The following is a 24046-nucleotide window of genomic DNA, read 5'->3' on the forward strand; positions in this document are numbered from 1 at the left end:
CCTGGGACCCTGCTCAGCCGCCTGCAGGTCTTGAGCCCTGGGGCAAGTTTCTTACCCTCCCTGAGCCTCCGCTGTGCTGTAAAGATGCAGTGCTAGGAAAGTGCTGAGCGCAGAACGTGAATAAAGACTCCACAAATACCATCGCTTGTTCTGAACAGCTCAGGTAGAAATTGCTCGGCTGTCAGACTCAGATTACTGCCATGTTGGGTTTCCTCAGGAGCTGGCTGGGGTTTCCAGGGACTACCTAGCTTGAGGAATCAGTAGGATTTGTGATTCCTCCAGGGTGATAACCTTTCTGCCAAGTCCCTGTTGGCCTTGGGACCTGGGCGAGAAGAGGCCCAGGTGAAAATGGGCAGATTCGACTCCCGGGTAGGATCCTCTGACCTTCACTTTGGGGGATCCTCACTTCCTAGGACCCCATAGCCCAGCCCCACAAGCAGCACAGGGAGCCATCCCCAGCCTTCCCTTGGTGCTTAGAGAGTTTTGAGCGTCCTCCCCCCGAAAAAGGAGAAATCTCCACGAGTTCTTCTAGGGATGACTAGCCCCTTTCTTGCCTTCCTGCAGCAAAGCCTCTAGAGCCATCCTTGAGGGTATCTTGTGCAGATTGAAAACCAGGCCTGATTAGCTCCTTTGGGCACTAACCTGGCATATTGACCACCTTCCCAAGGAGGAGCGTCTAATTGCTTAACGATGGGTTGAAACTTGGAGACCATGGAGCGGACTCTGGTATCAGATGGGTGAGCGGAGCCGGAGTGGCTGAGCTCCAGCTGAAGACCACGGCTCTCCTAGCCTGGTGCCTTCACTCCCCGCTCTCAGCGCCCCTCCAACCAAGCTGCAGGAGATTTCAGCCCCAGACGGGGACTGCGCTGGCGGTCAAGTTGGAGCGGCCAGCAGCAGTGTTTGAGTGCTGTCCCCCTCTGGAGAAACGTCTGGCTGAGGCAGTGCATCAGGGGGTGGTTTCGGGTGAGAGGACCTTGATGTGACCTTGAAGTGGCCCCCAGGGATCAGCGGCTGCTCTGTGTTCCTTCCTCCCCCCGGTACTCGGAGGAGGATTGCCAGATGAAAGACAGGATGCCCAGTGAAATCGGAATTTCAGATAAACAATGGATAATTTCTTAGTGTAAGTGTATCCCAAATATTACATGGAAAGGGTTTATTGTACAGGCCATACTTGAACCCTGAAAATTATCGAGTCATGAATTATTGAATATGGAGTCATGAATAGTGAGAAGTTCATTGTTTATCTGAAATTCAGATTTCACGGGGCATCCTGGCTTTTTATTTGCTAAATCTGACAACACTTAAGAGGGACTCTCCCTGCTGTGCTCCGGCCCTCGGCAGGGCCTCGTGGGGAGGGCATGTCCTCGGATGTCTCTGAGCACGTGGGCTCATTCTGCACACCGTTCCTGAGCCCCAGGCTGTGGGAGGTGGAGAGGGGGGATGACTGTACTGCTCCATCTCTGGGGCCTCATGGGCGAGCGGCCCGGCCCCGCTCTGGGCTCCAGTTTCCTCGTGTGTCCTGTGAGGCTTCTCGTGTCCCTGTGAAGCTGAGTGACCCTGTTCCTTCTGCTGCCCTCGCTCTGCTCTCCCCTATTCACCCCACTCAGCCTTCAGTCTGGAAGGAGCGTCACTTCCTCAGAGAAAGCCTTTCCTGCCCCACACCGGCCCTGGTTTCCTGGTTCTGAGCCAGGCCCCCAGTGCAGCTGCACATGAGCAGGACAGGCTCCAGGCTCTGTGGGTCCCAGGGCAGCAGGCAGATGTGAGGTCCCTCGTGCCAAAATTACTGAGTTTCAACATGAGGACAGCAGATCACCACACAGGTTGAGTTCTGACCCTGAGGGACTGACCAGAGCACACGCCTAGGAGCTGGCCCTGCCTACGAGGGCCAGGCAGACACAGGGGTGGGTGGCGGGGTGAGTCAGGAGGGTCCTGAGCGCGGATCTGGGGCCCTGTGCCTGCCTCGGGGCGCACTGAGCAGCCCCGGCCCGGAGTAGCCCTGGGGGTGGGACTGCGCTGCTACCTCTCCTAGTTTTTCAGAGAAAATGGAATTTGTTTATTAATGAAATCTTTCTTAAATAGTGGCAACTGATTCATATTTCAGAAAATTCCCATGAAGGCAAAGTTAAGCATCCTCTCTGGAGGGTGGCATTGAGTGTTATGAATAGTTATATGCTGACCTGTGTGGTCACTGGATTTATCGGTGTCTCCCCACTGGCCCTGTGACCTCCACCAGGGCCACAGCAGTGACCCTGTGTGTTTATGGTCTGTCCCGGGTCCCAGCACCATACTCGGCACATTGCAGGTGCTGAGATTTCATTCATTCCTGGGAACACACTGTAGGAAGGTTCGTGGACCTGCCTTCCCCCACTTAACAATAATACTATCACGAGCATCTCCCATTATTAAACGTGATCATACGTGTAAAGCCTGAGGCACCCCTTGCACTCGCTCTGGGTGGTGATGATTGATGGTTGCGTGTTCTCCGGGTCGTCCGTCTCCGAGTGGGTGAGGAAAGCATAGCTGAGCACACCTGTCTGTCCGTCTTCCCAGGACGCCAAGTTTGTGGAGGAACGCAGGAAGCAGCTCCAGAACTACCTGCGCAGCGTCATGAACAAAGTCATCCAGGTGGTCCCCGAGTTTGCCGCCAGCCCCCAGAAAGAGACCCTGGTCCAGCTGATGCCCTTCTTTATGTGAGTACCAGCTGCGTTCACGTGCTCCGCCCCACATCTTCTCTCTCCGGCGGTTGCATGTGTCTGCGTCCTGGACACCCCAGGACCCGGCTGTGCCCCAGAGCCTGCGAGGTGCTGATGTGGAGACTTGGGTCAAGGCATCTGGGGGTTTAAAGGGCTCACGAGAGAATGAGCCCACGAGTGAGCATTGTCGATTTGAGGCTCGCGAAAAACGCAGGGCTCTGTGGTTTTATACTTTGGTACATTTTGATCAAAGGAAAGCTTGCAGCTCACAGGTATTCCAGAGCTAAAGTGGTCTCTGTCAGGCGTTCTTCAGCATGTGGGCAGTGAACCCAAGGAAACTTCTCGCAGACTCCCACTGGTGCCGACTTAGATTACTTTCATGTTAATGTTACCTAAGTATGAACCAACTTAAAACTAGGTATAAATTCCTTGTTCTTATATGTCTTATAAAAGTAAAAAAAAAAAAGAAAATTAAAGAAGTTTACATGTTAAGCGCTTACAAAATCATTGCAATTCAGAATCAGCAGTTAACAGAGCGAATGCTACTTTTTCTGAAACCAAATCTTTGCTCACGACGGTGTGCAGCAGCTTCTCCTGACCTCGCCACATGCCATGTACCGCGCCGGTGGTCCGCATGCTGACCACACCTCCCCCGCCATGACTTTCCTTGGGTCACGTCGCTGGGAAACATGTGTTTGGGCCTCACCTTGGGGGCAGGTGGGCCTCACTGGTGTCACTACGTTATCACTGATCAGTTTCCTCTGTTCTCATAAGTCTCTCATCACACCGCGACATTTATACCCTTGGATTCAGGGAACCCAAATGATGAAGCATCCTTAGTTTTTATAAAGTCTTCAGATGCCAGAGAATATAATTACACTCCACCCTTGAACAATACAGGGGTTAGAGGTGCCAACCCCCCATGTAGTTGAAAATCTGTATAACTTTTGACTCCCTCAAAACTTACTGCTGACCTTACCAATGACATAAGCAGTTAACATATAGTTTGTATGTTACTTGTATCTCTACATTGTATTTGATGCATTCGTGACATACCTAGCTTTTGCTTAATTTTTTCAATATTTCTAGGCTATGCAGTTTATCTGCGAGTTTTTTTCAAATTGTTGCAAATCTCCAAAATTTTTTCCAATATATTTATTGAAAAATATCTGTGTGTAAGTGGACCTGTGTAACTCATACCCATGTTGTCCAAGGGTCAACTGTATATTATTTCTAAAACGTTACCATCGTAGTGGGAATGATCGATGTAAGAATCCATATAGCTAACCTGTGGGCCTCTGAAAGTGGGTTGGGACTTGTCACTTGAAAAACACTGATTTGCTGGGATGAAGCAAGAGTTTCCTTTCCCCAGAGCTCTTTTAAATGGTGTGCTGAGGGTTTGGGGATCTGTTTTGTCCTAACGGTGATGCTATGACTCAAGCCGGGGCTTATTTCTGCATCTGTCTGTGGGGGGAACGGTGTGCCTTTGGCATCACACTTTCCAGAATTTCCAAGTTGAACTTCCAACCAGACAGACATCGGCAGGGCTGCCCCTCTTACCTGCTTAGGGCTTTGAAATTGCAGTCAAGCCACTCGCTTATGTCTTTCTAATTGTTTCAGGACCTTTATGAGAAGGTATAATTGTACTGTGCTATCTGTGATTAAAAAAAAGATGCCTTTTTCCCCCCCACAAACAGAATATACCATATGGAAAGCTGAATTTTTCTTTTACTCAGTTATTTGTGATGCTAGGGCCTTGATCTTGCTGTTTTGAAAATCCACTATAGTTCATGAGAGGAGTCCCCCTTCATCTTTTAAAGGCAGCCCCCTGGCCTGTGATGAGTGTTGGAAATCAACCTCTCACTGGGTCAGGTGTGTTTTGGCCAAATTTCCTGATGAAAATTGAATCCGAGAGGTAGGCCTGAGACCCTAGTGCTAAGAAAGGTTGCCCACCTCACGTGTGAGAAGAAGAGGCTGCCTCGTACGGGAGAGCTGGTGCCCCTACTACCAGGGCAGGTGGTCCAGGCAGCTCTGGTGGAGAGTGTACCAAACATCAGCCGGCCGAATTGTGACAATTGCACTTTAACTCAAGTGTCTCGGCGTGCTGTGAAGTCCCAGCCACTCTGGTTGCCATTGACGAGAGCTGAGGGAGAAAGCGTTGCGCCTAATTAGCAGAGAGAATGTGAGGTTCAATTTCATGGGCTTTAAAAAGTACAAAGCATTTTGGTAGGAGATTGTGGCAAGAGACACAATATTGACACGAGACTCTGGACTCAACATTGGTCTCGACCCCGGTTGAAGTTAAACAGCTTGCCCTTCGGCTTTCCCTGCAGTTCCACAGTTAGCTGCCCTCTCCTCCTTTGTCTTTTTTGAGTGAGATGGGATTACAGGTTGGAGCTTGCAGATTGTTTCATTTGGGGGTGATGGAAGGTGAGCTGCAGCCCAGTTTGTCCATGCTGGTGAGCCTCCACGTGATAACTTCCTGTCTGTGCAGCCCCAGAAAACAGCAAGTCTGGTGTCACAGCTCAGAATCTCACCCTGAGAGATTCCTACTTAAAAAAACATCTCTCTCAACTAAGGAAATAAACTCCCCAAAGTGTGATTATTATAATCTTGACAGATTTCCTCAGGTCTTTCAAATGCTGATTCAGGGCCCTAAGGATCCCTTTCAGCTACTGAACAGGAGTGGACTTGTTGACTAAGGATGGCCTTGCCCGGCTTCCTCCCCTCGCTTATTGAGCATTTACTATAAGCTCTGGCTGTAGGTTTCACCTCATCCAGTCTTCCTGAGAGCCTGTTAATTAGGTGGACACCATATCTTCATTTTATTACATGGAGCCTTACAAAGTTGCCGATGAAAGGGCAATTTCATAAGGTTCCACCTAATACTGACAAGGAAAATGAGGCCAGAGAGGTTACCTTGTGACCCCATGGTTACCTACCAGCACATGGGGGGCCCGGGCTGTTTGGTGCCAGAGCCCATGGCTTGAGGACATGGGTGACAAACCCGCAGCCTGTGGGTGGAGCCTGACCCTCCAACCTCTTTTATTTGACTATTCCGGTGGGGTTTTGTTATTTGTTGTTGTTTTTTTTCTTTTTTTAATATCTATTTTATATATAGTAGTATGTATCTGTTAATCATGGACTCCCAACTTATCCCCCACTTCAGCTTTCCCCTTTGGTAACCATAAGTTTTCTATGTCTGTGAGTCTGTTTCTGTTTTGTAAATAAGTTCATTGGTATCATTTTTTTAGATTCTGCATGCAAGTGATATCATATGATATTTGTCTTTTGCTGTCTGACTTACTTCACTTCGTAGCGTAATCTCTAGGTCCATATTATTACTTTTTCTTTTTTTTTTTTTTTTTTTTTTTGCGGTACACGGGCCCCTCACTGTTGTGGCCTCTCCCGTTGCGGAGCACAGGCTCCAGGCGCACAGCCTCAGCGGCCATGGCTCACGGGCCCAGCCGCTCCGCGGCATGTGGGATCTTCCCGGACCGGGGCACGCACCCGCGTCCCCTGCATTTGCAGGCGGACTCTTAACCACTGCGCCACCAGGGAAGCCCTATTACTTTTTCTTAATTAAAGTGTTGCCAACATCAAAAAATTAGACGGTATCATATTTTTAAAAAAAATCATATATCAGGCTTCTCTGGAAAACTCAGAATTGGTCACACCCTATTATGGACTGAATGTTTGTGCCCCGCCCCCCCAAATTCATATGTTGAAGTCCTAATCCCCGATGTGGTGGCATTTGGAGATGGGGCCTTTGGGAGGTGATTAGGGTTAGATGAGGTTATAAGGGTGGGTCCCCATGATGGGATTAGTGTCCTTAGAAGGAGAGGAAGAGACACCAGAGTTCTCTCCTCTGCCATATGAGGTCACAGTGAAAACGCAGCCACCTGCAGGCCAAGAGGAGAGCCTTCACCCAGAACCGAATCTGCTGGCACCTGGATCATGGACTTCCCAGCCTCCAGAACTGTGAGAAATAACTCTGCTGCTGAAGCCACCCGGTCCATGGTATTTTGTTATGGCGGCCAGAGCAGACACATACCCACCTGCATTCCCACTGGACCACGCTTGGCTACAGCCAGGCTGTGCTGCCCTCTCTGCACTGAGCCCGCCACTCTGCTGCCTCCTGCGCACCGAGCCGAGCCTTCCCTGCCATTGGCTGTTAGCGTTTGGCTGTTTCTCTCCCATAGTCACTCTCATTACCTGCCTGGCCCCCGGAGACACTTGAGTTTGTGGTGCTGGCTCTTACCTGCTGCTCAGCAATATAGGCTTTGACTGTGAGGCACCCATGATGCACTGCTCACACTCTGTGCTCCAAAGTGTGTTCAACAAGCTCATCCGCTGCTGAGCGTCACTCAAGGTGGTGCCTTTCCCATATGGGGCGGGAGACGGAAGGTGTACAGGGGATTAAACCTAGTGGGTAGAATTTGCTCGTTTTTCTTCACCAGAACCCTTAAAACCTTCAGGCTCAGGCAGCCTGGGATCCAGTGTTCCGTGGCACCTGCTTTGACACACACGTTTCCATTTCGTCTTTCCTTTTCACTGTGTCAGTATTTCACTGTGTTCTGCAAGGGGCAGCATGACTTCCAAGGATTCTGCCATCTGCACAAATCTGAGAGTTGAAGAATCAGCAGGTTCAATTTTTTTCTCCAGATCTCTCTGCCGCCCATTGCCTTCCTTGCTAATGCCAGCAGCAGTCTGAATTAGAAAGTAGGACAGTAGGAAGTGGGCCATTTCTTTCGCATTTTGAACCCTGTGTATGTCTGGCCCACGTGGGGACCAGAACCTGCCTCCAAACTAGTGAGCAGACAACACCCCCTAATGCCCTCTTCCTCTGGGGGCCCCGTGTTGTTTTCATCCTCCTGGCGTGTTGGAGGGAAAGGCGAGAACCCCAAGATGTGACACATGGCAGATGTAAGCAGTTACTTAGGGAAATGTCAGGTGCTCCTTTGAAGGTGCATTATTGGAGGGAGACCAGGATTTCAAGAATTCATTCTGCGGAACTGGACTGCAGATCGGTGAAGACTTAAGTGATTTGTGGTGCTGTCATTTAGCGCGTTATTAAAACGTATTTCTGCAGAGTCATTCATCCTTGAGAAATGCATCGTGTTCTGCCATTCCGTGAGGGGAGAGGAAAAGTTCCGGGGGTGGAAGCCAGAGTAATGTAGGTCACAGCACAAATTCTCCACCGGATTCTCAGCAGAAAACACAGTCGATGTTTTCCCCACTCCCCACCCCCATCTGCTGCCATATTTACTCTCAAAGCTGTTAAATATATTTTTGCTGAAATAGGAGCTGCCATGTTCTCCCAGCGAGCGGGGCTTTGGCGTGGGGTTGAGACGCTTCAGCCTGGGTAACGCCAGGATCACGTGGACCCCGGCGGACACGCTGCTTTGCCAGGGGCGCTCACAGGAGTCACGTGGTTCCTTCCTAGGACCCTAGACCCACGTTGCTTTTGTGGCTGATCCACACCTTCAGGTTCCAGAATGGTCTACGGCGGCCAGAAAGGGGTGCAGATCCTGTTCAGAAAATCTCAGTTGTGTGGCCAGACTGGCAGACTGGTTAGGTGTGGGCTGTGTTTTAAAATAAAACACCAATGTGAGTGACTGTGGATGGGAGGAGTGTGCCCCAGCTGGCGCCTCACCCGCCGCTCCCTCTCATGTCGCCCCTGGACCTGCTTCGCAGACGTACCTCAGCTTCCTGGCCCTCGAAGGCAAATGAGCCTGAGACCCCTGGTGTCCAAATGGAATGCGTGGGAATTTGGGAGTCAGCGCTGTTCCACACTACCTCTGCCACGAAGGAGGAGGGTGATCTCGGGCAAGGATCCAGCCTTTCTGGGTCTTAGTTTCCTTATGTGTAAAATGGGAAGATAAGTATTTGACATCACTGTTCTGCTGGGATGTTAGGTGAGGATTCTGTGTGAGAGCAGGACACAGCAGCTTCTCCGTGTCAGTGGCCATTGATAACGAGACTCGTGAGAAAGACCAGGAGAGAAGCCCCACAAAAGCCCTACAGACATTTCTCTATCTGTCTCCTCATCCATCCATCCCTCCTTCCATCCATCCATCCATCCATCCATCCGTGTCTACAGGTGAAAAACTGGAGTGCCAGGAAATTTAAGTGGGTTGCCTAAGGTCCTTGTGAGAGTAAATGGCAGGCCAGGGCAAGAGTCCACTGTGCTTCCCTGAGATACAGGGCACATAGTAGGTGCTCATGAAATGCTGATTTATAACATGAATTATTCTGAAAGTCAGTCTTTCCCTTCCTCCTTCCCCTGTGGGGATCTCTCATCTAGATGGAGTGACTCAGGGCCTGCCCCAGGGAAACTGGGTGCGACAGCTAGGCTCTGGCCTTTCTGGGAGCCCAAGAGCTCAGCCGGGCCTAGATGGCAGTGCTCCCCACTAGGGGCCAGGCCTCCCCTGCAGGAGGATGCCCACTCCTCAGAAGCTCGTTACCCGGAGGCCCCTCCCCAGGGAGACCTGCCACCTTGTCGCCTGGAGAGATGATATGTAAAATGGCACTTAATCACCTCCATCTGCCGGCCTGGCTATTTCAGGGGCCGTGTTAAGGGATGCAGAGAAAGTGCGGTCCCCAGGGTACTGGTCTTCCACGCCCTCAGGGCTCCCACCCACAGAGATCAGAATGAATCACCCTTTCTGAAAATGACCAGGGCGACAGCTACTCTTCTCTGATACGGAGATGGCCTCCCTAGCCCCTGTGCATCCCACCGGTCACAGTAATTATGTTCTACTCCTGCCATTTCTTTTCTGTTTGGTGGTGAAGTGGGGAGAGGTCAGCTCTACAAAGAGGAGGGAGAAGGGGATGATCGTGCAGCTTTTGCAAGTCCCAGAAAAAGTGGGAGAGCCTGGAGCATCTCCAGGGCAGAAACGCTGCTGAGCGGATACACGGAAAGCCTCTGTCAAAGGGGCTTGTGTTCAGCAAACACCTCTTTCATCCAGTCAGTGTTTATTGAGCACCTACTAAGGACTCAACAAGCACTGGGGATGTAACAGAGAACAAAACACAAAAAAGAGGATAAACCACCTTTATGGAGTCGGGGAAATGGAATATAAACGTATAATACACTGCTAAACAAGGTCTTTGAAGAAAAGTAATGCATAGTTAGAGGCTAGAGAGTCACAGTCGCATGGGCAGTGTTTCCACCAAATGGTCAGGAAAGACGTCTCTGAGAGAAGACCTTGTGAATTTCTGGGGGAAGGGTGTTCAGATAGAGGGAACAGTAAGTGCAAAGGCCCTGAAGCAGGAGCAAGCTTGGTGTGTCAGGTAAGGCCAGTTTGGCCAGAACGGAGAGAACAGGGGAATGAGGCTGGAAACATCACCAGGGCCGTATCACATAGGGCCTCGGAGGCTGTAACAATGACTTTGGGATTTACTCCAAACTGAAGGGTTTGGAGCAGAAATGTGGCATAACCCGGTTTGTGTTTTTAAAACCTCACTCTGGATGTGGGGTAGAGAATGGAATAGGCGGGGCCGGGTGGGGAGGCTTTTGTAGGGCCCAGCAGGAGGAGGGCGGTGGCTTGGCCAGGGTGATTGGACCCTGGACATATTTGAGGACTGGCTGTCGGGAGTGAGAGAAGAGAGTTATGACACACCCGGGGTCCTGACAGACCAGGCAGATATAGAGGTGCACCAGGTTATTCCATACAGATGGCCCTGTATTCAAGTCAACAAATGTCTCCTGAGCAGCTGCTCCATGGAGGCCCCTGGGGTAGTGGGGAGGTTGGTGGGGGTATTATTACATATATGACTAAGACAGCGCCCCAGCCCTCAGGGTCAGCAGGTGTGGGGGTCATGTTATCATTCCATGGCAGCATTTCTTTCCCTCATTCCTGTTTTCATTCACTAGGAATTTGCAGAGTGCCTAGACAGGTGTCATACTGCCCTGTTTGTAGCCCAGCTCTGCTATGGACTAGCTGTGTGGCCTCGAGCAACTAACTTAAGCCCTCCTGTGCCTCAGAGTCTTCCTCTGTACAGTGGAGATGTTGCCAGCATCCCTTCCTGGGGCTGCCGAGAGGGTTCCACGAGCGCATGCATGTCAAGCTCGTAGAACAGCGCCTCGCATATAGTAAGCTCTGTATGTGCGTAACTATTTTCTACCAGCAGAAAGGGAGCACGGGAAAAGGAGAGTCTGGGGAGCAGACGTTTTGGAGGAAGTGATAAAATCATGGTATTAAAAAAAAAAACCTGAAACGCAACAGAAAGATATAAGAAGGAGAAGTAAACATCACACCCCACTCTGCTATGCATCGTGCCCCCCACCCCTGTGATCGCTGTCAAGTTTCTTATGTAACTTTGCAGAAATCGTCGATACTTATGTAAGCCAAAGCCAGGCTCTACCCAGCCCTCTGTAGTTTGCCTTTTTAATTTAATAAAGCTGGCTCATTCCCTTTGAAAGCTACAGAGTACTCACTGCAGTGGCTGTTCCATAATTTATTTCACCATCGCTCCATCTGAACACTTAGGAGGTTTCCAGATTTTTCTCCCTCAAACAGTATTGCCAGGGATGTTTCAAATAGATGTACTAGATGTACAGTTTGGCAGGTAGGTCTGTAGAGTTTATTTTTAGAAGCGGTTCTGGCTCGGGGCAGGTACATGTTTAAATTTTGACAGATATCACTAACCCCTACCCTCTCATGCCAATTTGATACTCACCATTTTGTTAGGCATGAAGGGGGAGATGTTCTGTCCAGATATGCAGAACAGCTGCAAAGCTCGGGGGGCCCTCTTCTCCACTGGCGTAGAGCACGCGCTGCCCTTGTGGCCAGGACGCCCTGGAAAGCAGGGCTGGGAGCTGGGGGTGGAAGGTCTTGGAAACCAATACCATCTTGGTCTCTGGGAAGGGAGCCCTCACAGGTCTCTGAGCTCAGGTTCATGCCTTAGGAGCATCCCACTGGCAGCTGGGGGCGGGGGGAGTGAGAGTGGTGGGGAGATGGGGCAGGGTGCTTTCGTAAGAGTCGAGAGAAAGGGTGGGAGGGCCTGAACCAGACGATGCCAAGATTTTGAGGCTAAATATCTGGGCAAAGGGGACGGAGGGGAAACTGGTTTGGGAGCAGCGAGGTGAGCATGAGGCGTGGGATTTAGAAACCACTCTCTGGGGGGTCCTCAAGGCAGGAGAGAGAGCTGAGCGTCTCCTAGCATTGCAGCCTGTGGCTTGGCATCGGGCGTGAATTCCTGACTCCGTTTCTCAGGAAACATAAGTTTTTCCAGGTCTCAAGAAAGATGTCAGGAAATCAGGAAAAAGTATTGTCATTCTCCTGTGAAAATTACAGTGTAACAATCCCTGGTTTGAAGGAATCCACGCCGATGAGGTAAAAGCGAGAGCAGGAAGTGCCACGCATGGAGTTGAAGGCAAAGGTCGACGGTTCCAGGAACCGGGACAGGAGCTCGTAGGAGAGGAACGGTCATGATCTACCTACTTAGTCTTGCCTTTAGCTGATGCCATGTCGTAAGTAGTGTGTTCATGGCTCTGTCTGCTGCAAACAATGAATCATTCTTGCAAATAAAATAAATACTAATAAGTTTATGTACATAGTATACTGCTGTGAGTGGCATTCCAAGAAATACGTTTTGGAAGCACAGAAAGTCCTTAAACTGGCAATTTCGACACAGGAGATTCGCATGTTGCATTATTATCCGAACATGACCCAATAGTGTTTGCTAGCATTTCCCAGCATTTGAATATTTGCTCCAGGCTACGATTCTTTGTGAAATACCACTGAACTTAATATTTCTTATTTATTAAGCAGATCATGTTAGAGTTCCACAATAATGAATAAATAGTATGAAGAATGTTGGGACTATTTTTAGGAATAACGTATGAGTTGGGGAATTTCCGAGAAAACACCCAGGAATTCTGACTTTTGCTCTCCAATCCCAAAGAGTCACGTCCTTCAGGATTTTGGAAACACTCCTTGGGAGACAGTTCCCTAATATGAACTGGGGAATGGGTGTCACAGGTGGGGAAGGGCGCCCAGAGAAACAGGAGGAGGTGGCAGGGTGGAAGCTGGGACAGAGTAGGCCAGGAGCCAGCACAGCAGAGGGGAGGGGAGGCGGAAACTTGGAGAAAGCTGGGTCAGGGTTGCGAGGGGAGAGAGCGTTTCCCAAAGAAGTCTTCCTCTATGTGAAGGAGCTGCCAAATTAACACCTAGTCCCAGAGCAGTAAGAATAGCAAGCTGTCCTCCTTCCTCGCCGCCAAGCTGGCTGAGGACCACGGAGCAGGTGGCGCAGCGCAACTGTGGTGGCATCCCTGCCACCGAGAACAAGTCATCGAGGGCGGCAGGGGGAGGCGCCTGCTAGAGCCCCAGCTGCCTGTCGGGCCTCCTGGTGGGGGGCGGGTCAGCTCCACGGCCCTGCGTAGAAATGTGTGCCTTCCACGGGCAGGCCTCGCTCTGCAGGGACCCATTCGGGATCTGGCAGCTGTCCGAGGTCCTGAAGGACCACTGGCCTTGTCTCGCAGGATGGGGCAGTTTAGTCTGATGTGGAGCACTTTGCACAGGTCAAAGCTTCCTCCTGGGGAGTCAGCTCTGGTGACTTCGGGGCTGGTACCTGGCCCCCCCTTTCAGGAACCATGACACTTCAGGGGTCCTGGAATAACTCACATCAGATCGAGGTCAGCTGGGATTACAGACTCTTTGACTCCTTTTCTGATGTGTTGGTGCTTTGTTTGCGGGCAAAGCACTGATGTCTCACCCCCAGCTCAGAGGGGGACCATGAACAGACTCGGATAAATTGTACAAGTCTTTTTTTCCATTTCAGCCTTTGTCATTGTCTCTTAGCTTCCACCTCTTACCTGCATGATTAGTCAGGTGATTATTGGGAAAGGAGGCACCTCACCACCAGGACTGGCACCCTAAATGGGACAGATATGCCCCGGGGGGAGGCTGCCTTCTGACTTATTTCTGTGATCTTTCGGCATCTTGCTTATCTGGGTTTGGCACCTTCCCAGCATCCAAGGTCAACAGAGCAGACAAGTACCCCAAATGTATCCCTCTTGACTGGAGGACCATGGCAAACTCAGATGGCTGTAGGGTCCAGGCAGGTCATGTAAGTGAATAAAGCCAGTGAGCTGGGACAATAGAGAGGGGTGTGGAGTGGAGCTCAGGGACCGCGTCTAAGAGTTGACCACTACTCAGCCTCGTTGGTTATCATCACGTGAGACTGCAGCTTGCCGATCTGTGGGTTTTCCAAGAGATGGCAGAAGCCCACATCTTGATATAAAATCTGACTTTTAGATTAGTTGGCAACTAGTTTGTCTGTGGGCCAAACACAACAGCTGTGGGCTGCACGTGGCCCACTGGATATCACACGCCTTCTAGAGCCCAAAGGGCCTGCGTTAGATGAATCTGTCTCACACCTGAAGAAATGCAGGGCAGAAGCAGGCAGTGATCCACTCAGTTCCAGAGGACAGTGATGACCAGATATCTGCCAGGGTAGCTCTGACCCCAGGCACTCAGGACTGAGGTTCTGACCGAGGCCTGCGGAGTGACGGGTCCACCAGCACAGGCCACGGGCAGTAGACGTCAGCTCAGCATCCAAGTGCATGCAGCCCATCAGTCCTGCCCTCTCCCTCTGTATGGAAGGTACCGTGTTCCCAGAGAGAGGCCCTTGGCCAGCCAGATGTTCAGCTCCTCCAGGCAAAGCGCCCGCCTGAGTCTCCCACGTCTTCTCTAGGGTGGTTCTTTTGTTTCTTGTCATCTTTGTGTAACCATAGGCCGTGCTTGTTTACCTGTAAAAAGGACGCAGCCAGTAATTATGTGGTTTTCGTCTTAGTAAGAGGAACGTGGGTCCTTGGAGGACAGTTGTGTCTATTCCAGGAGATTGGTCACAGGTTGTCAGGGTTGAAAAGGAAGTCTGGTAATCTCACCTGTTAAGTTCAAGGAACAAATTCTGTTCTTGAGGGCAATTTACCTGAAGGGGTTTTGTGCAGAGCAGCTGTTGTGGGACATTTTCTTATGAGTTTGTTCGTGTCGCTCATTTTTCTCACTCACTGCTCCTGCCCTGCTAACCCCTGTTGGGTCTCCTTGTGCCTCTGACTTTATAGGGCCATTATTACCTTCTTCCCCAGCCCCAGGGACAGTTGGCAATGAATGGAGACATTTTTGGTTATCACAGCTGTGGGTGGAGGCCAGGGATGCCACTCAACATCCTACAGTGCACAGGACAGCCTCCCACCACAGAAAGCCACCTGACCCAAATGTCAGTCGTGCCAAGGTTGAGAAACCCTGATCCAGCCCAAGAAGCTGGTATATCATTGGATCTTGTAGAACCAGCTGCAAACCCTTGTGGTTCCATTGCCAAGAAAGAGATAAGAAGGATACACCAGGAAATGGGCAAGGAGCTGTTCTTTCATTAAGTCCCCACATCTGCCCTCTGAGGTTGGTGTTATTATTGGTTGAGGTTGGTCCCTTTTATTCAGAGGAGGAGACTTGAGCCTCTGACAGTGACGTGACCTGCCACAGTCTCACAGCTGGAGGCGGTGCACTGGGGAGTGTAAGCTGCGTTTGTATGGTTTGGCAGCCTCCACTCTGTGTCACCATTACGTCAAAATGAAGCACATGATACAGCATTCCTAAGTAGCTTCTGATGGGCTGTTTCCAAGTTCAGGATTCTAATTGTGGGTCCTCCACGCCCCTAGGAAAGGAAGCCTGGCTTTGTCACACTTGTCTTTGGCCACCTGCCTCTCCTCTGGAGGGTCTCTGGCATGGGCTACGGCCACTGGTTTAAACGTATCCCCACCGTGGCCTCTTACTGTGCACAGCTGTTGTAGGGCCGCTGCTTGTCTAAGGTCCTACCCTTCTCCGCCTCTTTGGGATTAACTCCCAAAGTAAATGTTGCAGAAAGGAAGGGACATGGGGCTGAGGCGGGTTCAGGAACTCATGAGGGCTCTGACCCAGTTGAGAAAAGCCGCCTTAGACACCTGTTCCTCATGCACTTTCCACCCCCCTCCCCATTCTGAACCGGTTTGCTCACGAGCCTTGGTCCCTTCTTGTTCTTCATGAATCTAATAGTGGCTGTTTTTACTGGACCAGAAAGGAGAACCGAAGTCCTGCTTGGGCCCTGGGAACACTCTCCTTTGGACGCGTCATCTGCTGACTTAGCAAGCATCGCTCAGAAGATAAAGCGGGTCACGGGCTGACTGTGGTCCCTTGTTTTTATTTTTCTTTTTCACACGTGAGAACTTAATGTGACAGAGTTGTGGATGTTTTCCTCACTAGCTTGTTCTGGGAAGGCAGGTTGAGAAATTACTAATGTGACAGGAAGCAAGCCATTCTGTCAGGGTTTGGGATGCGGCGTGTTTTATGACTTCCACATTAAAGGTACAAGCTAACGGCATCATCGTTAAGAGAAAGAGATGCAGTCATGCAGGCCTGGGTTCCACTCGAGGCCATGCTATTTACTAGCTCGGTAATCTCGGATCAGACCCTTTAAGGGCTTTGTGCCTTGACTTCCCCATCTGTAAAATGGGACTGAGAATAGGCCCTCCCTCAGAAGGCTGATTCAGAGCTTTGACAAGACAGTGCTGAAGCACTTACACCAGGCACGCAGTAAGCACTTAATGGGTTAGCTGCGGCTGCGGGAGTAAAATGATTGCTTTTGTTGTTAGCAGGATACACAGCTCATGTCTGGCTCCTTAGGATCAGGGCAGACCTTGGAGCTATGGCATGATGGCCAGAGGAACACACAGCAAGCACACTCGTTGAGGATGTGTGGGAGACAGTATAGATTTCTCTGTGACTCTCCCAGCCGTGGTCCCTTTCTCCCCAAATATCAGTCAAGTTGATCTGGGAGGCTGAGGCTCTGTGACCATGTTAGTGTAAAGATGGCAGCCCCATGGCCAAGCCCTAAACTGCCGAGCCCAGTGACCAGGCAGCAAAGTGCCAGGTTCCTCTAGAGTAGCAGACCTTCTGTTCACCCCCGTAATGTTCAGTATGATGGATAGGTAGCATGATAACAGATGAGCCAGAGCTCTGTTATTAATTTCTTACAGAATTTAAGCAGCAGCTTGGTATCTAACTGAAAGAGCAGTATTTTTTTATTTAAATTGAAGTATAGTTGATTTACAATGTGTGTCAGTTTCTGCTGTACAGCAAAGTGATTCAGTTATACACAGATAGACGTTTTTTATATTTAAAAAGAGCAAGACTTGGAGTCAGACAGATCTGGGCTCAATGTCAACTGCACTACCTAGTGGCCTGTGCCCTTGGCCTCTCTGTGCCTCAGTGTCCCCATCTGTAAAACAGGACCAGTAGCACAGAACTTGCTGCCTTGCTACGAGGATTACATGAAGTATCACCTACTAGGAGCTTCTCCAAGGGGAGCTGTTTTAGCTGCAGTCACGTTCCACTTACTTCTTTGTTCAGGCTCTCACTTCAGTCTCAAAATGATTTGAGTTGGCAGCTTCGAGATTATTACAATCGCTTGCCCTACTTCAGGTCTTTTATTCTTAGACATTGGAGCATCTGAAAATTCAGTTTGGAGCAAGGGAAGCCGATTAAGTTATTTTTGGCACCATTACCTCCATCCGATTTGGTGTTAGTAAAAAATAATAATAATAAAAGTTTTCTAATATCAGGGGGTGAGACCACAACACACGAGAAGTTGATTGCTCGTTGTAGACAGAATTATTCTATTCCACTACATTATAATCAACCTCGGTAACAGCTTTCTTCTCAGTGGGTCAGACAATTTCACAGCTTTCTGCATTTCCCCTTGCACTTTTCAAATGATATCTCTCAGTGGTAACGGAGAATGGTTACTTAATTGGGTGATGTATCAGTTACCTACTGCCACGTTAATACTGTGTAATAAACAACCTTGACACCTTGGTGGCGTACCATAATAATAACGTATTGCTCATGTATTAGGTGATGGGCCAGGAGGCTCAGCTGATCTTGGCTACATTTGCTTCCATGTCTGGGGGGATCAGCTGGCTGTCAGCTGGTCCAGGATGGCCTTGACTGGGAATAATGGGGCAGCTGGGACCAGCGGCCCAGCCTGAGAATGTACGGCAGACAGTGAGAACAGGGAAAACCCAAACACTGCAGCACCTTCCAAGCTCTGACTGTGTCACGTTGGCTAACATCCCATGTCGGGCAAGACACGTCCACAGCAGAGACCAGAGTCAGAGCAGGAGAGCTCTGCAGAGTCATGGGCAAAGGACAAGACACAGGAGGGTAAATAATGGGGGCCATTTGTTCAACTACCACAGATGAATAACTTGTTCTAGGTAGAAGGTGAAAGGGTGTGGGGGAAACACAGCTGTAAAGTTCTACGACAAATAATATTTCAACTAGTAAGAAGATGGAAAGGAGACCAGTGATTAGAGCCCCAAGAGCCCATAAATCAACAATGGGGCTCAGAGAGGGGTCATTCCGCTGCATTCTGGGCAAGGGCCAAGTTAGTATCTTTCATATATTGACCAGAGTCCTGCTGGCCTTGACTTTTTTTAAAAAACTTCTTTTTAAAATCAGCATACAGGGAATTCCCTGGTGGTCCAGTGGTTAGGACTTGGCGCTTTCACTGCCGGGACCCGGGTTCAGTCCCTGGTCAGGGAACTAAGATTCTGCAAGCTGCATGGCACAGCCAAAAAAAAAAAAAAAAAATCTGCATATAGTAAAATGGAATTTTTTTTTGTATTCAGTTCTATGAATTTTAACACATATATAGATTTGAGTAGCCACCATCACAATCAGGATAAAGAACAGTCCCATCACCCCCCAAAAGCTGTCTTCTGCTGTCCCTTTATGGTCACACACTCCCCCATCCCTAAGCCCTGGCCACCGCTGCTCTGTTCTTATCACTAGTTTTGTCTTTCCGAGAATGTCATCTAAATGGAATCACATAGTATCTAAGCTCTTGAGACTGGATTCTCTCACCTGGCACAGCTCCTTTGAGATTCACCCAGGTTGGCAGGTATATCAGTTGTCTGACCCTTTTTATTGCTGAGTAGTGTTCCATCATGTGGATATTCCATAGTTTATCTGTTCACAAAAGACACTTGTGTTCTTTCCAGTTGTCAACAACTTTGAATGGAGCAAATATAAACATTCGTGTGTAGCTTTTTATGTGAACTTAAGTTTTCATTTCTCTAGGGTAATACCTAAGAGTGGGGTGCCTGTGTTATATGGTAAATGTAAAAACTGCCCAACTGTGTCTCCGAGTAGCTGTGCCGTTGTGCATTCGCACAATCAGTGTGTGAGAGTGTCAGATGCTCTGCACCCTCGTCAGTGTTTGGTGTTGTCACAGCTTTTATTTTAGCCACTTGAAAGGATCCATTGTGGTATCTTGTCATGGTCTTCATTGGCATTTCCCTAGTGACTAATGATATGGAGTATCTCTCCATGTGCATATGTTTCTTTGCTGTGTCCTCTTTGGGGACGTATCTATTCAAGTCTTGTGCCCATTTTTAAAAATTGGGTTGTTTGTTGTTTTACTGTTGAGTTTTTCTTAAGTATATTTGATTTATATAATTTACATGCTGTAATGTTTTATTAGTTTCAGGCGTACAACATAGTGATTTGCTATTTTTATAGATTATGCTCAGTTAAAGTTGTTATAAAATATTGGTTATATTCCCTGCATTGTACATTGCATCCTTATATCTTATTTATTTTATATTTATTTATTTATTTGGTTGCACCAGGTCTTAGTTGTGGCAGGCGGTCTCCTTAGTTGCGGCACGTGGGCTCCTTAATTGTGGAATGCATGTGGGATCTAGTTCCCTGACCAGGAATCGAACCTGGGCCCCCTGCACTGGGAGCGCAGAGTCTTAACCACTGCACCACCAGGGAAATCCCTATCTTATTTATTTTAGACCTAGTCGTTTGTACCTCTCAATCCCCTTCCTATATCTGGCCCCTCCCCCCACCCCTCTCCCCACCGGTAACCGCTAGTTCTCTATCTGTGAATCGGTTTCTGTTTTGTTATGTTCGTTTGTTTGCTTTATTTTTTACATTCCACATGTAAGTGAAAACATATAGTATGTGTCTTTGTCTGACTTATTTCACTTAGTATAATATCCTCCAGGTTCATACATGTTGTTACAAATGGCAAATTTTCATTCTTAAATGGCTGAGTAGTATTCCATTGTATGTATATACCAGAACTTCCTTATCCATTCATCTGTTGATGGACACTTAGGTTGCTTCCATATCTTGGCTATTGTAAATAATGCTGCTGTGAACACTGAGGTGCATATATCTTTTCGAATTAGTGTTTTTGTCCTCTTGATATACACCGAGAAGTAGAATTGCTGGATCATATGGTAGTTCTATTTTTAATTTTTTGAGGAACCTCCATACTGTTTTCCACAGTGGCTGTACTGATTTACATTCCCACCAACATGAACGAGGGTTCCCTTTTTCCACATCCTCACCAACATTTGTTATTTGTGGGGTTTTTTGACAATAGCCATTCTGACAGTTGTGGGGTGATGTCTCATTGTGGTTCTGATTTGCATTCCCCTAATGAGTAGTGATGTTGAGCATCTTTCCATGTGCCTCTTGGCCATCTGTATGTCTTCCTTGGAAAAATGTCTATTCAGGTCTTCTGCCCATATTTTAATAAGGTTTTTTTTGATATTGAGTTGTATGAGCTCTTTATATATTTTGGATATGTTGCGTTTTGATGGTTCTTTATATATTCTGTATACAAGTTCTTTGTCAGTAGGTAATTTGCAAACATTTTCTCCCCGTCCGTAGCTTGTCTTCTCATTTTCAAAAGTGTTTTTTGCTTTACAAAGCTTCTAAATTTTGCTGAAATTGTTTCTTAATTTTTTCTATCGCAAGTTATGCTTTTGGTGTCACGTCTAAGAATTCTTTGCCTAAACCAAGGTCACAAAGGTTTTCTCCTAGGCTTTCTGCTAAAAGTTTTATAATTTTATATTTAGATCTGCGATTCATTTCGAGTTAACTTTTGGATAAGGTGTGAGGATTGGGTTAAGGTTCACATACCTCCCATGACTGTATCCGTGTCCAGGGCCAAGTGCAGGGGAACAGAGAGATAAAAAGCACTGAGGGTTTGTCCTGCCCTTGTGGGACCACAGCTCTTTCATTTGAAGAGTATTTCCCCCATATTAGTTTCCTATGTCCACTGTAACAAACCTACTGCAAACTTAGTGACTTAAGACAGCTCAAGTGTCTTGCCTTCGAGTTCTAGAGGTCACACAGGACTGAAGTCAAGACGTCAGCAGGGCTGGTTTCTTCTGGAGGTTCTAGGGCAGAATCTGTTTGCCTGCACTTTCCAGCTTCTAGAAGCTGCCCGTGCTGTGGCACCTTCCTTGCATCACTCAGCCTCTGCTGCCATCAGCTGCTCTGTGACTCTGACCTCCAGTCTCCTTATGAGAACCTTGTAATCACACTGGGCCCACCCAGATAATCCAGGATCATCTCCTCATCTCAAAGCCTTAAACTGCAAAGACCCTTTCATCATATAAAGTAACAGGGATTAATACAGGACATCTTTAGGGAACTGTTATTCATCTTACCTCACCCTTCCTCAGAGTTCTAGGTGCTTCAGGCCCAGACTGAGGCATGAGAGCATAGAGGAAGGAGAGAAAAGAAACACAGGGGACTTCCCTAGTGGCACAGTGGTTAAGAATCCACCTGCCAGTGCAGGGGACACGGGTTCAATCCCTGGTCCGGGAAGATCCCCATGCTGTGGAGCAACTAAGCCTGTGCGCCACAACTATTGAGCCTGCGCTCTAGAGCCCGCAAGCCACAACTACTGAGCCCGAGCACCGCAACTACTGAAGCCTGCGCGCCTAGAGCTCATGCTCCACAACAAGAGAAGCCACCGCAGTGAGAAGCCCGCGCACCGCAATGAAGAGTAGCCCCCGCTCGCTGCAATGAAGAGTAGCCCCCGCTCGCTGCAACTAGAGAAAGCCTGCGCACAGCAACCAAGACCCAACGCGGCCAAAAATAAACAAATAAGAAAAGAAACACGGGTGTCCCCTACTCTTTCTGACCATTAGGAACCCCCTTTCCTGCCTCTTGAGTAGAACCAGAGGGCTTGCCCAGAGCGCTCTCTGTCCACCCCTCCCCACTCTCAGGTGTCCGGCTCCCTTGAGTCCAGGCTGAAGGATTCCAGACGTTCACGATGGTGAACTCACTTGAGGTTTAATGGTTCATCAAATTCTGGTCACCTTCCTCAGTCCACCTGCTACTATGACTTTTCAGGCTCCTGGAATAGCTGCCTCGTGCATTCTCTCCAGGTTTTATAACCACATTTGGTGGGAGGCCCAGGGTGGGGTGAGATTACTCTATCTTCCCCAGATCTGGACGCCTTCTTTTACATTTTCTGCACCAAAGTATCATGGAATAGTTGTGCATGCAAAGAAGAGTATGCTATGTAAACATGTATTGTGTCAGGGAGTGAATGCTCAGTGCCGGGGAATGTTACTAGGAATTATGTTAGTCAGCATTTATCAAGCGCTTTCTGTCTGCCAGAATTCTCTCTGTCTGCTTGAATTATCTTGCTTAATTTTTGTAATACTCCCTCTGAGGGCAGTTACCATGTTTAGGCCCATTTTACAGATGAATAAACTGAGGCTCAGAGAGGCTAATGAACTTGCCAAAGGATCCATCCATAGTAATGGGGACAGCATCTCGGACTCAGATGTGTGTGACTCCAGGGTCCCAGGTCGTAACCGCTCTGTCATGTGGTTTTTAACCACCCTGCCCTAGCAGGGACTGCCAAACCTCTCTCCACGGCCCGGTCTCTCTCCCGAGTTCATACCTTGGCCACGTCTCCATCTGGCCCTGTCAAGTCTTCCTTTAGCTGTCCTGATACCCTGTTACCACCACCATCAGGCAGGGGTGGCAGGGCCCTCTCCTGATTCCCATCACCTCGTGTTCTTCCCTCCGTCGAGGCCACTAGCGCCTCGTGCTGACCTGCCACGTGGACGTGTGTCTCTCACCCGCTCCAGTGTAACCATCCAGAGGGCAGGAACCCCCCTCGCCTTCTATCTCTGCTGTGGAGCACAGGGCTGGGCAATGGCCAGTGCTCAGTGAATGTTTATTGTAATGAACCAAAAGCTACTTTCCATTGATTCCCCACAGTGGGGACCTCCCCAGACGAGAGGTCCATTTAAGGAGACTTATCTGATAAATCCAGAAGGGTTCCTGTGTGGGACACTGCCTCTCTCTGTTTTCTTTTTCTTTCTTTTTTTTTTTTTTTCAAATTAGTATAGCAGAGATAGACCTAATCACCAGTTAGCTCAAATTCTGCAATATTGTCTCTTCCCAGGCCGATTGATCCCTGAAAGGGGCCACCATTTCAGATTCAGCCACGTCACCCGGTGCTCCTTCCGTGTGTCAGGCCTTGTGTTACACATTTTACAGGCAGGACCTCATTTCATCTGCAGTTTTAAGAGAGGTGGGACCCATCCTTATTCCCAGGCTGTAGATGAGGAAGTTGAGGCCTAGAGTGATTGAAGGACTTGCCCAAGATGACACAGCTGGCAGGTTTCAGAGCTGGCATTGAACTTGGGTCTAACTCCTCAACTTGTGCTGCTCGAAGGCAAAGTATTAGGAGCATGGACTTTGGTCCGAGGCAGGTTTTGATCCCTGGCCTCTGACTCGAAGGTCATTCATGCATGGAAACACTATATTCTCACTGCTTTTTACAAAAATAAATTACTAGCTAAGTGGAAAAATGAGGTAAAGGCCTCCCGTCAGGTTATCTGGACCCATGATAGGCATTCAAAATGCTAAATATCTGAGTCTCTGAAGGCCCCAGAATCATGACATATGTCATGAGGGACTCTGGTTTGTAAAATTTAAGAAACCTACTTTGAATTATCCTCAGCTGAAAAGAAGTACTTTTTAGTTCACGTAACTGTAAAGCCCAGGGATAGTGGTGGCTTCAAAGGCTGGATCCAAAGTTTCATATAATGTCAACAGGACACTGTGTTGGCTCCATTTTCAAGCAGGTTTTCTCTGTCAGATGGAAGATGGCCCCTGGCAGCTACAGGCTCTTATGGACCCTACAGATGCAGGCCCTGAAGAATAAGTATCCTATTCACTGGCTTCTGCTGAAGTCCCAGGGAAGATTCTGATTGGCCGAGCTTTGGGTCATTGGCTCGTCTCCAAGCCAGTCACTGTGGCCCAGGGAATGGAGTGCCTTGATTAGCTGAATCCGGGCCAAAGGGGAGGGGCATTCAGCCACCTTGACTCATGGACTGAGCATGATGGTTACAGAAGGAGGGAGGGTGGTTTCCTGAAGGAAGAGAAACATATGTGGACAAACATATGTTCGTTCGGTAGGTCTGTTGTAAAGCCACAGCCAACTACTGTGGTAAATTTTTGTGTAAGAAGCTTGTG

The 24046-nt window shown here is 48.8% G+C and overlaps 1 protein-coding gene across 2 annotated transcripts in view; it reads left to right on the plus strand.

Moving 5' to 3' along the window:
- SNX29 (sorting nexin 29) overlaps window positions 1-24046 on the plus strand; it is a 554801-nt gene that overhangs the window by 493321 nt on the left and 37434 nt on the right. For both annotated transcript variants that reach the window (XM_060123064.1, XM_060123065.1), the window contains one exon: window positions 2551-2690. In XM_060123064.1, coding sequence (XP_059979047.1) covers window positions 2551-2690 — 140 coding nt within the window. The remainder of the gene's footprint in view (window positions 1-2550; window positions 2691-24046) is intronic.

The sequence above is a fragment of the Lagenorhynchus albirostris genome, chromosome 15, assembly GCF_949774975.1.
Source record: "Lagenorhynchus albirostris chromosome 15, mLagAlb1.1, whole genome shotgun sequence".
Lineage (NCBI taxonomy): Eukaryota > Metazoa > Chordata > Mammalia > Artiodactyla > Delphinidae > Lagenorhynchus > Lagenorhynchus albirostris.